Source organism: Ursus arctos, unplaced genomic scaffold (genome assembly GCF_023065955.2).
Source record: "Ursus arctos isolate Adak ecotype North America unplaced genomic scaffold, UrsArc2.0 scaffold_21, whole genome shotgun sequence".
In the NCBI taxonomy this organism is placed as follows: Eukaryota; Metazoa; Chordata; class Mammalia; order Carnivora; family Ursidae; genus Ursus; species Ursus arctos.
In genome coordinates, this window is record NW_026622886.1 from 37,559,812 (window position 1) to 37,573,504 (window position 13,693).

The 13,693-nt window shown below is 39.8% G+C and overlaps 1 protein-coding gene across 1 annotated transcript; it reads right to left on the reverse strand.

Annotated features, from left to right (window-relative positions):
* Positions 1–1,863: 1,863 nt before the first annotated feature.
* LOC113256263 (HAUS augmin-like complex subunit 2) lies at positions 1,864–10,488 on the reverse strand. The gene is made up of 2 exons (XM_026500017.4): positions 9,862–10,488; positions 1,864–4,173 (listed from the first exon to the last, which is right to left on the reverse strand). The coding sequence occupies exon 2, from the start codon at positions 3,569–3,571 to the stop codon at positions 2,774–2,776; it is 798 nt and encodes a 265-aa protein (XP_026355802.3). The 5' UTR covers positions 3,572–4,173; positions 9,862–10,488; the 3' UTR covers positions 1,864–2,773.
* Positions 10,489–13,693: the final 3,205 nt, after the last annotated feature.

Consider the following 13,693-nt stretch of genomic DNA (forward strand, 5'->3'; position numbering starts at 1 on the left):
CACTCACAGGCCATTTCTGTTTGGTATGTTGGGAAGAACATATATTGGGAGCCAGTAAACGTGGTCCTGGCTTTGTGGCCATAGGTAAGTCACACCCTCAGCCTCTGTTTCTTATCTGAAAATCGGGGATAGTAAGACTGTGGCGAAGGTTAAAGGAATCCCAGCCCTCTCTCCGAGCACCCACACAGAGACTTTCCCCTTCTGTTTGTGCAGTTTCTGAATTTGAGTCTGATCACTGCAACTCAACACACGACCTTGAGTAAAGTATTTTGATAGGAACTGCGATAATGCCACGCCCTCGTTGCTCCAGAGTCTAAAGCACAGAGCTCATAGCTCCTACAGAGTTAATAGCTGTGTGACTTGAAACGAGTTTCTAAATTCATCCAAGCTTCAGGATGTAAAATGAAGATTACCCATGAAATGGTTGTAGGGATCTCATGGGTCAGTGCGTGTGTGTCAAGATGATTTGTTGAGATACTAAGATATTGTTCTCAGGGCTGTGAAAGAATGCGGGGGGCGGGGGTGTAGAGAGCAGAATGCCAGAGGATTAGATACCACCCGGATAGCTCTGTGAGTTTCCTTGCCCCAGGGCAGAGTGAATGTCCCCTTTGTGTCAAAACATCTGTACCCACTGAGGTACTTCTCTCTCCGAACAATGGAGAGCGGTTAGAGACTTTGAAGGTTGGTTAAGTGGCAACCGAAGGGAGTAACAACAGAAAAGGAGGGTTGAAAGTTCTGTGAATACCAGGAACCTGATGGGTAAGGAAAGTGGCAAGACCTTCCAAGGGAATGGATTTGTAGTCTCCATTAGGGAGGCTGCACACTAGGCATCAGAGATTCCAATCACGGCCAAGACCCCATGTCCAAGTTTGGCATCGAATGAGCAAAGCAAGTCACCCTCAAAGGATAAATGAGCTGGAGAAGAGCCTATTAGTAACCAGCATTGAGTGAAGACTTGTTGAGGCCTTTCCCAAAAGTACTGGATTGAATAAGACCCCTAGAACCTTCATACAATCCTAGGTGTGGTGTGTAGATCCTTAATAGTGACCCACATTAAGCTTCCACCAGCTCAAAGTAAATTGGGTGTGGTTAGAGGACTTTTTTAACAGACATTTCTTACACTCTGTGTTTTGGAGAAAAGTTGAAGCCCTTAGTACACTGCCTGGAATAGAATACTCAATAAATGGTAGCTATTATTTATATAATAAGTTTGTGAATTAAAGCTTTCTCACTGAACACTTGGTATCCTAGTTTCATTTGCTGCTTCCCTGTCTTAAAGCTTCATCCTCCAGATGCCACTTAAATACTGGCACTAACTACCCATGGGCTATCCTTGGGCTTCTTTTACTTTTTCCAAGCACATTCCTAGACTATTATCTTTATATATTCTGACATCACCACCTCCTATGTTCTAATGACTGAAATATCTCCAGCCCAAGTCTCTCTCTTCTAAAATCTAGGGCCTACACCTGTTGCCTGCTGGACCTTTTTACTTGAATGACCCATCACACCTCAAAAAAATCCTAAATCTTTGCTCCTCAAAATGTAGTATGCAGACCAGCAGCATCTGGAAGCCTGCTAGAAATGCAGACTCTCACCTCGGGGGGGGGGGGGGGTATGTGTTGTAGTGAGCACTGGGTATTATATAAGGCTAATGAATCACAGACCTGTACCCCTGAAACAAATAATACATTATATGTTAATTAATTGAATTTAAATTTTAAAAAATAATACTTTAAAGAAAAGAGAAAAAAAAAGAAATGCAGAATCTCGGGTCCCCCCCACCCAGAACAACTGAATCAAAAGCTGCATTTTAACAAGATCTCCAGGTGATTTTTGTGCACATTAAACTTTGAGAAGCATAGTCTTTTTTTTTTTTTTTCACTGTATCCATGACCATGATTTATTACAACAAAAGCATACAAAGTAAAACAGCAAAGGGAAAAGGTAGAAGGGACAAAGTCCAGGGGAATCCAAGAGCTTCCAGAGTCTTCTGTTAGTGGAGTCACACAAGATATATTTAATTCCCGCAGCAACTGAGGTGTAACATGTGTGAAACGTCTTTCATGAAAGCTCATTAGAAATGCAGTGCCCAGGGTTATTATTTTGCATAGCATGTACCAAAATTCTTGACTCTCAGAAGGAAAGGTGTTCAGCGCAAACCACAGTGTACAAACACTTCAGTCATAGTGAGCAACTCTTATCGGTGATAGTGGAAGGAACGCTCGTGAAATCTAAATTGCCAGAAGCCAGGCAAGGACCAATTTTGTAAGCAAGCCTTTCAAAGGACAGCAGTCAGGCCTGTTATGTTTGCTTTTTTCTCTACACTTAGTAACTATCCCACAGGAAAAATCGACATACTTTCACTTGCAAGAAGACTCTTCTAATTCAGAAACAAGCATTTTAAAAAAAAGACATAATACAGTCTGCTGTCTAAGATATGGCTAATGCACTCATGTTAATAAACTGTCATAGTTATATTTGATTTTCAAGAGTTTTACTGAAAAGTAGAATGAAAATATATGAAAAACAAAGGAAACTCAATTTGGTCTTAATGAACTTGGAATCTTAGTACTTCAATATAGAGGGCTCTTCCAGTACTACTAGCAGCAGAGCCCTATAAATGCCCATATTACAACTGGCTAGAAAAAGACTTCACATAATTACATAGAATTAGGCAAAAATAAACAGTTGACAATCACTTGGCATTAACAGTTTGGACATGAACTTTAGAAGTAAAAGGTAGAGACATGGTAACATCATGTTTATGAAGCTAAGCTTCTGCTAGTATTGTAGGGATACAAGAGGAAACTTCCTTTTGTTGTTCTGGCCACTTGAGTATATTCTCTGCCAGTTCTTCTGTCTTAGTCACCAACATATCCATTTTTGCTAAAGCCAAGCTCATTTTCTTTAGATTTTCATCTAAATGAGGGATATTTTTAATTGTTTCAAGATGGTTTTCTAATCTTTCAATGAAAGTTATTGCCAATTCCAGCAAATGTACCATGTAGCTGTGATAAACAGCTTCAATAGGCAAGTTTTCCTGGCATGTGGGTTTCAACAGTCTTTGCCTGAGGGACCTCTTCTCTTTTAGCACTGCTTCCAAATGATTATTCATGCTTTGCAGGGTATGACACTTCTGAGCCAAAAAGGAAGGATGAACAACATCTGCTGTATCTTTTTCTAGTTTTAAAAGTTCAATTTCCAGGTTTTTCTGGTAGATTTCAGCTTGAATATTTGTGATTTGCTGTAGTCTGGAGAAGTTCGCAAAGTAAGAAGCTGATTTCTTGGATATATTTAACATCTCCTGAGTGACCATCCCCGAAGCTACGAAATGGCCCAGCAGTAGCCCGGCAGCACTTGGCTCGGACGCGGGGTCCCAGGGGTTCGCAGCAGCCCTGGCTGGGACCCACCTCCCGGGCTGGCGCTTGAGAAGCATAGTCTTAAATGAAATTAAATTTTGCTTTTGTTCTCTGAAATTTACTACCATTTGCTGAATTAGAGATGCAGACAGAGCAGAATTTCTCCAGGTAAGTGTTGCTATCATGTTACCCAGTTCTGGGTAACTCATGGCATGAGTCTTCTGGAGAACTTATGGCAGACATCCCCACCGTGTCTCTCCTTCCTAGTCCCACTACCACTCCTACAGTTGAGGTCTCTTGTTACCCCTGATTTGGACAACTACTGTGGCATCTTAATTCATTCCCTTGCTTTCTGCTTCATCTTCCTCCTAATAATTCATAACCCCACCAGATTTGTCTTCCCAAAGCATAAATGTGATCATGTGAATTCCCTGCTTAAAATCCTTTAATGGCTTTCCATCTCTTCAAGGAAAAAGTCCAAACTCTCCAGCATAATATACAAGGCCCTTCATAAACTGTTCTTGCCTACTATTTTAGCTTTATCTCCCAACTTTACACACTCAGACCCAAGTTGCCAGCCATAGCCAAATAGCTGTTGTTCCCTGAATATACCATGCTGTGTCCCAAGATCCCTTGTAACTGTAGCAGACTGGCTTGGCTTGGGTCATGGGACCATCCCTAAACCAATCACTGTGACCCAAAGTATATAGATGTTCTCATTGGCCAGATTTGACTTATATGCCTACAGCCCCAGTCAAAGTACAGAGAATGACGGGAAGGGTAATTCCCAGAGAAAAATTCAGGAACCATTCTAGAAAAAAAGGAGAGTAGAAAGCAGACATTAATTACAGAGGATCCATCTTTCACTACCATGGTATGACCCTGTAAGATACCTAGTTTACTGACCTGCTTTCCTTTCCCTGCTAGGCTAATGGAAGGTAGGAACTATACTTTTCATTGCTGTGATCATCACTCCTGACACACATGCCTGACCCATAGCAGATACTAAATAAAGGTTTAACAAATTCAGTTCTCTACAAATGGCACAGTTATGCTTTATATTCAAGAGGAAAGAGACCATTTTCCTTTTTCAGTGATATCCTCTATCTATATGCAAACGGAAGAAACAAGGTCAGTTTGTTTCATGTTTTATTTCTTTACTATATTAGAAGAAAAAATCATAGTACACTTACATGAAACAAATGGACAGGTTTTTAAAAGCAGCATGCATATAAATTTAATGTAAATAAAGTTATGGGGCTCCCTATAACTTAAAATAATTACTGTTTTCATGGGAGTGAGTAATTTTATAGTTCCTGAGTTCCTCCCATGAACTATATAGTCATTCACTGATTATAACTTATCACTCAAAAAGTCATCTGATGTAAAAGAATCTTAATAAGTATCCTAAAGCAACTTTTGACCTGGGCGGAACTTTAGCATTTGTCTCCCCATGTTTTTCATTTGAAGAAATTGAGTGTCTTAAGAGATTAATGATTTGCCAAAGTCACAAGCTGCTTTACAGCTGAGTTAAACTTCATTACTGATACATGTCTTAGTCAGCTGTGCCACACTATCAGCTGAAAGTGATTACTCCCCTCTGTAAACTACAACATTTAATTACCCATTCAGTTGGATTCCCTATCACCTCAGTTTCTGACCAAACTGTTTGTTTTTCAGGGCTTATCCCATGTCACACATCATCTGTTAAGACTTCCCAACTTTGCCACTATTCATTGACCTCTACCTTTCCTGAATTCTTAGGACGGTCAGACTAAAGGGGTGCCTGGGTGGCTCAGTCGGTTAAGTGTCTGCCTCTGGCTCAGGTCATGATCCCAGGGTCCTGGGATCGAGCCCCACATCGGGCTCTCTGCTCAGTGGTGAGTATGCTTCTCCCTCTCTGTGATCTCTTTTGCTTTCACTCTCTAATAAACAAAATCTTTTTAAAAATTTAAAAAAGAACAGTCAGACTAAAAACTTTGTTTTTGTGTTTAACTATACAAAGTAGTACCATGAAGAGAACTGACAGCCAAAAGATTGTAGGATTTCTCTCTGGGTAAATTGACCAGCTGAAGAAATCAGACTGATAGGTATTGATGGTTGGGGATCTCCACTGAAATAACCAACCACATCATCCTACAGTGAAGACCAAAAATCAACAAACCCCACCTGTATACCTAAAACTTCCAATCAGCTTTTGGTTTTAGTTCCTTAAATATGGACAGACAACCATGGATCAGTCCCCATTTGAAGAAAATCTTTAAGCCAAAAGACAAGAGACCAAAATGAACAAACCAACAAAAAAAGCGATTCCATACGAACAGTGCAGAGAACAGAAGAAAACCTTCTAATTGCAATAAATGCCACCGAAGGACTCCTGGGTGGCTCAGTTGGTTAAGCGACTGTCTTTGGCTCAAGTCATGATCCCAGGGTCCTGGGATCGAGTCCCACATCAGGCTCCCCCTGCTCTGTGGGGAGCCTGCTTCTTCCTCTGCCTGCCACTCCCCCTGCTTGTACTCTCTCTCCGTCAAATAAATAAAGTCTTTTAAAAAGAAAATAAATACCACTGAATTGTACACTTAAACAGTGGATGAAATGGTAAATTTTATGTATATTTTACTGCAATTTTTAAATAATTGGAAAAAATAGAGGAAAATATTCAGAATGTATGGCAGAATTCTTAGCCTCGATATCAAAATCGTGATCCATAAAGGAAAAGTGGATAAATTAGACTTTATCAAAATTAAAAACTTTTGCTCTCCCGATTGAAAAGGATGAAAAAAACAAGCTATCGACAAGGGTAAAACATTTGCAAACCATAAACCCAACAAAGGACCAGTACCTGATCTTTATAAAGAACTCTCAAAACTCAACATTAAAAAACCAATCCAATTAGAAAATGGGTAAAAGAAATTGCATTAATTTTCCATTGCTGCTCTACCAAATTACCACAAATTTAGTTGCTGGAAAAAACACGTCAGATGTCAACTATAGGTCTCACTGGCCCAAGATCAGGTTGTCAGCAGGACTGTATTCCTTTCTAGAGGCTTTAGAGAAGATTCTGTTGCTATGGTGTAAACTGACAGTTGGGTTGTTTTTTCTTTTCTCTTTCTTCTTTTTGTAATGCAGGTGCCTGACTTAAGCTTTGACTGCAGAGGCATCCACTGCAAAGAGACGCCCACTTCAATGATGGCTATTACAAATAAACACATTGCCAGCCACAGGACTAGATAAAGAGCCAGGTTACCTCCCCACACTGAGGTTCCTTTGTTTTAGAGATCTTGGTTGTTTTTAATAACTGACCATTTGGGCCACACTTTTTTTTCTCTCCCTGCACTTTAAATTCCTACTGTTATGTTTTAAATTTACTACTAAAGAGTGAGCCTGGAAAACTCTAGACTCTCACCCTTGATCCCAGGCGTGAACCCCGGGGCTCATAGGCTCTCTCCCTCCCTCTCTCCCTTCATCCATGCTGCATGGCCCCAGGTGTGCTATGTAATATCTAGATCTTGTAAGTAATAAACCTTTATTTTTTTCAAAGTTTCCTGATGGTTACTGCTAATGGGCATCTTGCAATCATAATAAGGACCACAGGGTCAGTCCAACTACAACATTGATCATTGATAGGCTGAGACCAGCACAAAACAATTTTCTTGACTTTGGAGTTTCTAGAGATCATCCAGGTTCCTCAAAGCTAGCAATATTCCATCTTTCTGCTATCTCTGCATCTCTGATCTTTATTTCTTAGTCACATCTCTCCCTGAAAGTTTTTCCACTTAAAGACTCAGGGGATTAGATTGGTCCCTCCTGGATAACTCACAACAGTCTCCTCATTTCAAGGTCTGTACCCTTAATCACATCAGCAAAGTATATTAGCTGTGTAACGTAAAATATTCTGAGGTTCTGGGGATTATGGCATGATATCTTTGGTTGGCCGTTATTTTGCCTATCAGACATAAACAGACATTCCACTAAAGAGGATATAAAGTTGGCAAAATAAGCACATAAAAGATCTTCAACTTCAAGGTGCCTGGGTGGCTCAGTCAGTTAAGCTTCTGCCTTTGACTCAGGTCATGGTCCTGGAGTCCTGTGATCAAGCCCCGCATCAGGCTCCCTGCTTGGCGGGGAGCCTGCTTCTCCCTCTCCCTTTGCTGATCCCCCCGCTTATGCGCTCACTCTCTCTCTGTGTCAAATAAATAAATAAAATCTTTTTTAAAAATGTTCAACTTCATTAGTCATTAGGAAAATGCAAATTAAATCTACATTGAGGTATCCCTATGTAGTTATTAAGAGTAGCTAAAATAAAAATAGTGGGGGCGCCTGGGTGGCGCAGTCGTTAAGCGTCTGCCTTCGGCTCAGGGCATAATCCCGGAGTTCCGGGATGGAGCCCCACGTCAGGCTCTTCCACTGGAAGCCTGCTTCTTCCTCTCCCACTCCCCCTGCGTGTGTTCCCTCTCTCACTGGCTGTCTCTCTCTCTGTCAAATAAATAAATAAAATCTTTAAAAAAAAAAAATAGTGGTAACACCAAATCCTTGTAAGGTTGTGGAGAAGCAGAATCACTAACACATTGCTGGTGGGAATATAAAATTCTAAAGCCACTATAGAAAACAGTTTGGCAGTTTCTCAATACTAAACATACACTCACCATATTACCCAGCAATTAACCGTACGCTTTGGCATTTACCCAGGGAAATGAGAACTATGTACACAGAAACCTTTACGTTAATATTCATAGAGACATTATTTTTGATAGCCAAAACTGGAAACAAACCAAATGTCCTTTAGCAGGTGACTATTTAAACTGTGGTATATCCATACCATGGAATACTACACAACAATAAAAAGGAATTAACTATTGGGGGCGCCTGGGTAGCGCAGTCGTTAGGCGTCTGCCTTCGGCTCAGGGCGTGATCCCGGTGTTACGGGATCGAGTCCCACATCGGGCTCCTCCGCTGGGAGCCTGCTTCTTCCTCTCCCACTCCCCCTGCTTGTGTTCCCTCTCTCGCTGGCTGTCTATCTCTGTCAAATAAATAAATTTTTAAAAAAATTTTTTTAAAAAGGAATTAACTATTGATATATGCAACAACTTGGATCTCAAGATAGTGATACTGAGTGAAAACAAAGTCAAATGGTTACATGCTTTATGATTCCATCTACATAACATTCTTAAGATAGCAAAATTACAGATACAGAGAAAAGATTAGTGGTTCCAGGAGTTTGGGATTGGGGAGGAAGAGGGGTGAGTGTGGAGGTGCTGATAGTGATGAAACGGTTGTGTATCTTGAGCATAGTAATGGCTACATGAATCCACACATGATAAAACTGCACACTATACACACCATGCACATACAGTTACAAATAAGTGCAGCTAAAACGTGAAATCTGGGTAAATTCTGTGGATTGTACCAATATCAATTTCCTGGTGTAAGACATTACCTTTGGGGAAAAGAGGTGAAAGGCATATGGACATACCTGTACTTTTTCTTTTGCAAATTTTCAAAGTTTGTATTTGGGGTATTTTTTAAATCAGTTACATATTTTTACATACATATCAGTTAGGATGCCTTTGGCTGCAAGTAGCAGACCCTTCCAAATAAAATTGTATTAAATAAGTAGATTTTTTGTCTTAAATAAAAACTCAAGAGATAGGGCAGTTTCAGGACTAGTTAATTCACCACTTCAACATGATCATCAAAGACCATATTTCTTCTTGCCATATTTCTGCTCTTTCATTTGCAGAATGTTGTCTTTTGTCTTAAAATTGTTCAGTCTCAGGATAGCTACAGCAGCCCCATTAATCACATCCTTCTACAAAAACATGCAAAGGCCAGAAGACAGAAATTTCCTTTCGTGGGTTCCTTTTGTAAGACTAACGAAAAGTCCTCAGGATTCTTTTTCTCAAATCTTACTGGCCAGAATTGCATCTCATTCTCATTCCTAAATTAGTATGGTTCTGGGAATGTAGTAGGGCCCTGAAGTATATTTGCTCAATACCAGAGAGCAGTTAGCAAAGAAGGGAAAGATGCTTATTGGGTAGACAGCCTCTATGTCTGCAACATCATTGTAGAGTTGGAATTAAAAAGTTTGTTTCATCCTTAATGCAAGTGAAAAGTAATAGCTTTAGTTATCCTTCTATCTAAGGCCACTATCATCTCGCCCATGAATGACTGTACCAACTTCTGTATACTCCCTGCCTAAAGTATTGTTCTCTTCCAATCCTTTCTTCACAATGAAGCACAGTAATATTATCTTTTTCTTTTCTAAATAACAGTCTCATTAGCTCCTTAAAATGAGTCACTAATTTTTCATCCACATCAATGAGGTGAAAGCCAGGCCCCTTCCTTAACTCCTCAGCCGATTTTCTACCATTCCCTGCAGAACTTTATGCTCTAATGACCCCAAACTATTTATGGTTCTCTGAACTCCTATGCTATTTCTTCCTTTGCTTATGAAGTCCTTTTAGCCTGGCACGCCCTTGCTTTCCATTCCCAAACCTACCCATTTCAACCAGGAAATGACTCCATCCTTTTAAGAATCAGCCAGGACATCAAATCTTCTGGAAGGCTTCTCCACAATTCTTCATCATAGTAGTGATAGTCAAGAGTCTCTATGAATAGAATTGTAGGAGTGAGCTGGAAAAGCAAAGAGCTACTGAAACACAAACAAAAACTCTGAATCTGAGGCATGGCTATATAGAGAGAGTTTTTGAATAATTGTCAGCTGTTCGGCTCTCAGTGACAGCCTGTATATACCATATTTCTTCTCTGGTGCTATGATGCTTTGGAAATAAAAGATCTACAAGGCAAATAATAACATAGCTTCCCAAACTGCTGAGCATTCATAAAATGTTTCCATTTATCTCTGAATCATAACAGAGCTAACTATTGAGAAATGTAGTTATTGTTGAAGCCTGAGGAGGTAGTCTTGTTTTCTTCTATCAAGGCACATATTACCCAATATTGAATATTTCCTTTTCAGCTTCATTGCTTACCCAGTCACATTTCTCTCTCCTTTCATAGGTCATGAAACTATGTTAAATGCTTTTTTTTTTACTATTATAAAATGAAGAAAGAAAACGAAATTTATAAGCTACTTGGGAAGAAAAGGGATTATCAATGTAACAATCATTTAAGATTATATTAGCATGAATCTACAACATTTCTCTTTCACACTCTGATGAAGCTAATGGAAAACAAAACTAACAAATTCAAATATTTGCATAAACTGAACACTTGAAAATAGCAGTTGTTGCCATCTAACTACTCCATCCAAAATTTGAGAGGTATGTTTCTGTATAAAAGCTATTTAAACATCACATGTGAACATTTCCTACATAACAGCATATGCATGCATAGTAAGCAAACTTTCTCTTACTTCACACCCCCAACCTTGAGTCAATATTAAACAGTAAGACATATGGTATACATGGGACCTAATTCAATTAGCCAATAGATTCAAGAAGCACACCTTCTAATCCTATTATTAAAATTTAAGAATGTTTTGGAGCGAATGTTTCAGGTGAACTATTTGATATCCTTATTTGTTAAGGGCATAAAGAATACAAGAGAAAAAACAAAAGCCCTAAGGATCTACAGTATAGATTCTACACCAAATGCCGAAGTCCTAGGACTGTATGAAGAATTCCATTCTCTACTTTGGGCAATTTGTATTGTCTGAAATTTTATATTGCTTTTCTTCCTTCTTGCTAGAAAGGTCTTATACTGAATTGGATTTCCTTTTGGCAGTGGAGGGTGGTAAAGAATATGGTATCTGGAGACAGTCTTGGGTGACTCCTTACCCACAATATGACGGGGCAAGTGGTTTAATCTTCTGAAATTTGTTTCCTCAGCCTGTCAGTGGTTTAATCTTTAAATGTTATGGTATACAAGTTCCTGAACTTGTGTTCCTATGCGTCAGAAGCTTGGCAACTTTACTGGGAGAGCCACCAGACACCACACAAACCAACAGGAAGTCCAAACTAGAAATCTGTATGAATTGCTGGAGGCCAAGCATAGACCAACTCCAGAGTATGAAGCTCCTGGGGCTATAGCCCTGGGGCCAGGGAATAGGGGGAGTTCCCACCTTCCCACTGAATTTTCCCCCTGGAAACCCTGCCAGATTCCTATAAGGAAGAATCCAGAGAAAGCACCCCCTCTCCATAACACTAGCTCTATATTACTTTGAAAATCATCAAATAATCAGAATATATTTTTTTAAATAATCAGAATATTTTAAAAGGGCGCCTGGGTGGCTCAGTTGGTTAAGTGTCTGCCTTTGGCTCAGGTCATGATCCCAGCATCGTGGGATGGAGTCCGCTTTGGGCTCCCTGCTCAGCGGGGAGTCGGCTTCTCCCCCTCCCCCACACCCCCCACCCCTCTCCCCACTAGTGTTCTCTCTCACTTTCTCAAGTAAATCTTTTTTTAAAAAAGAATATTTTAAGGGCGCCTGGGTGGCTCAGTTGGTCGAGCATCTGCCTTCTGCTCAGGTCATAACCCCAGGGTCCTGGGATTGAGCCCCCTGTGGGGCTCCCTGCTCGGTGGGGAGCCTGCTTCTCCCTCTCCCACTCCCCCTGCTTGTGTTCCCTCTGTCTCTCTCTCTCTGTCAAATAAATAAATAAATAAAATCTTTAAAAAAAGGAACGTTTTAAAGACATGCCTGTAATTCTGTCTATTCTTTTATGAGAAAAATCAAGAAATTCAAGCCACAAACTTTCACTCCATTTACTCTATACAAATAAATATAAATATTTTACTTGAAGGGTGGGATATCAGTAAGAATTTCTAAATTGGCTTTGTTCTCTTCCTTTAAAATGTAGATATTCAGGATGCCTGGGTGGCTCATATTGTTAAGCATCTGCCTTCAGCGCAGGTCTTGATCCAAGGACCCTGGATTGAGCCCTGCATCAGGCTCCCCGCTCAGCGGGGAGCCTGCTTCTCCCACCTCTCTGCCTGCCACTCCCTGATTGTACTCTTGCTCCCACTCTCTCTCTCTGAAAAATAAATAAAATCTTTTTTAAAAATGTAGATATTCACTAATTCTACATTTTCTTTTTTTTTCAAGATTTTATTTTTATTTGAGAGAGAGAATGAGCAAAAGAGAGAGAACGTGAGCAGGGGAGGAGAGGGAGAGGGAGAAGCAGACTCCCTGCTGAGCAGGAAGCCCAATGCTGGACTCCAGGATCATGACCTGAGCCAAAGGCAGATGCTTAACCAACTGAGCCACCCAGGTGCCCCTCGCTAATTCTACATTTTCTTAGTGCTTACTGTGTCAATACACTATGCTAAGAACTATGGAAATCAAGAACACATGGGTGAAGCCCTAAAGAGGAACATCTAGGAATGGACTCAAGAAAAGTGCTACTACTTAACTGTTGTTTAACTGTTGACAAATCAATCAATACTAAATTAGGGATTTCAGTAAAATGCAGGGATGGAGGTAAACGATTTCTCCATCACTGCGGTAGATTGCAAAAACAGCCACACTTACCCATCCCTTCCTGTATGCCCACCTCTTTGCAAGGTGACTTTATATTTCCTTAAATCAAGAGGTGAAATATATTTCCTTACCCCTTGGACCTGAGCTATCCTTGTGACTTGGCTTTGGCAAGTCATGAAGAGCACCAGAATTTTTTTATATAGAGAGAGACTTTTCAAAAAGAAGGAATTAATCCTTTGAATTCCCCAAAACATCACTAGACCTGTTACTAAAGCAAAGCTATTAATTAGAAGTTATTTCAGTAAGAGAGAACACTACCTGGAAGAATCTTATTAGTGTTTCAGGAAGGGAAGTCAGAAATGGAATACTTCCTGAGTTTTGGATTCTGAGTTCAAGTGGTTTAAGATGGATCTTTCAAGGCAAGGAGATGATTGGGATCAGGCAAATATGTGGTGTAATTATTTAAAATTTGGTGCAAAGAGGATCTTGAAGTGACTTTTGTTGTCATTTGTTGCAAGTGTAAATTGTTGTAGATACCTGCAAGCTAATTGTGGAAGTGAATAGTCTACTGTCGCAGATAAATTGATCTGTGGAAATTTTCTAAAGAAGCGAAATTATTGTTTATAGTAATATCCATTCCAGGCAAAATTTCCTTGAACAACCAGCTAAGTCAAGTTGACCTAGGTGGTCTACAGTCTTACCTAAGTCATATTGTCACACATATTCTCAATTTTTAGTGCATTTCAACTTTATGGGCATAAAATTATTGATAATATTTCCTTGTTATCTTTTACATTTCTAATGTAACTATAGTTATGTTTTGTTTCTCATTCATGATATTGCTTAGGTGTGCTTTCCTCTTTCCCTGAAAATTTTTCCAAAAGTTTTCTGTTTT

What these genes read in the sequence shown, in the direction of transcription:
- LOC113256263 (XM_026500017.4), bottom strand. Translation starts at nt 3,571, where the DNA reads ATGAGTTACCCAGAACTGGGTAACATGATAGCAACACTTACCTGGAGA.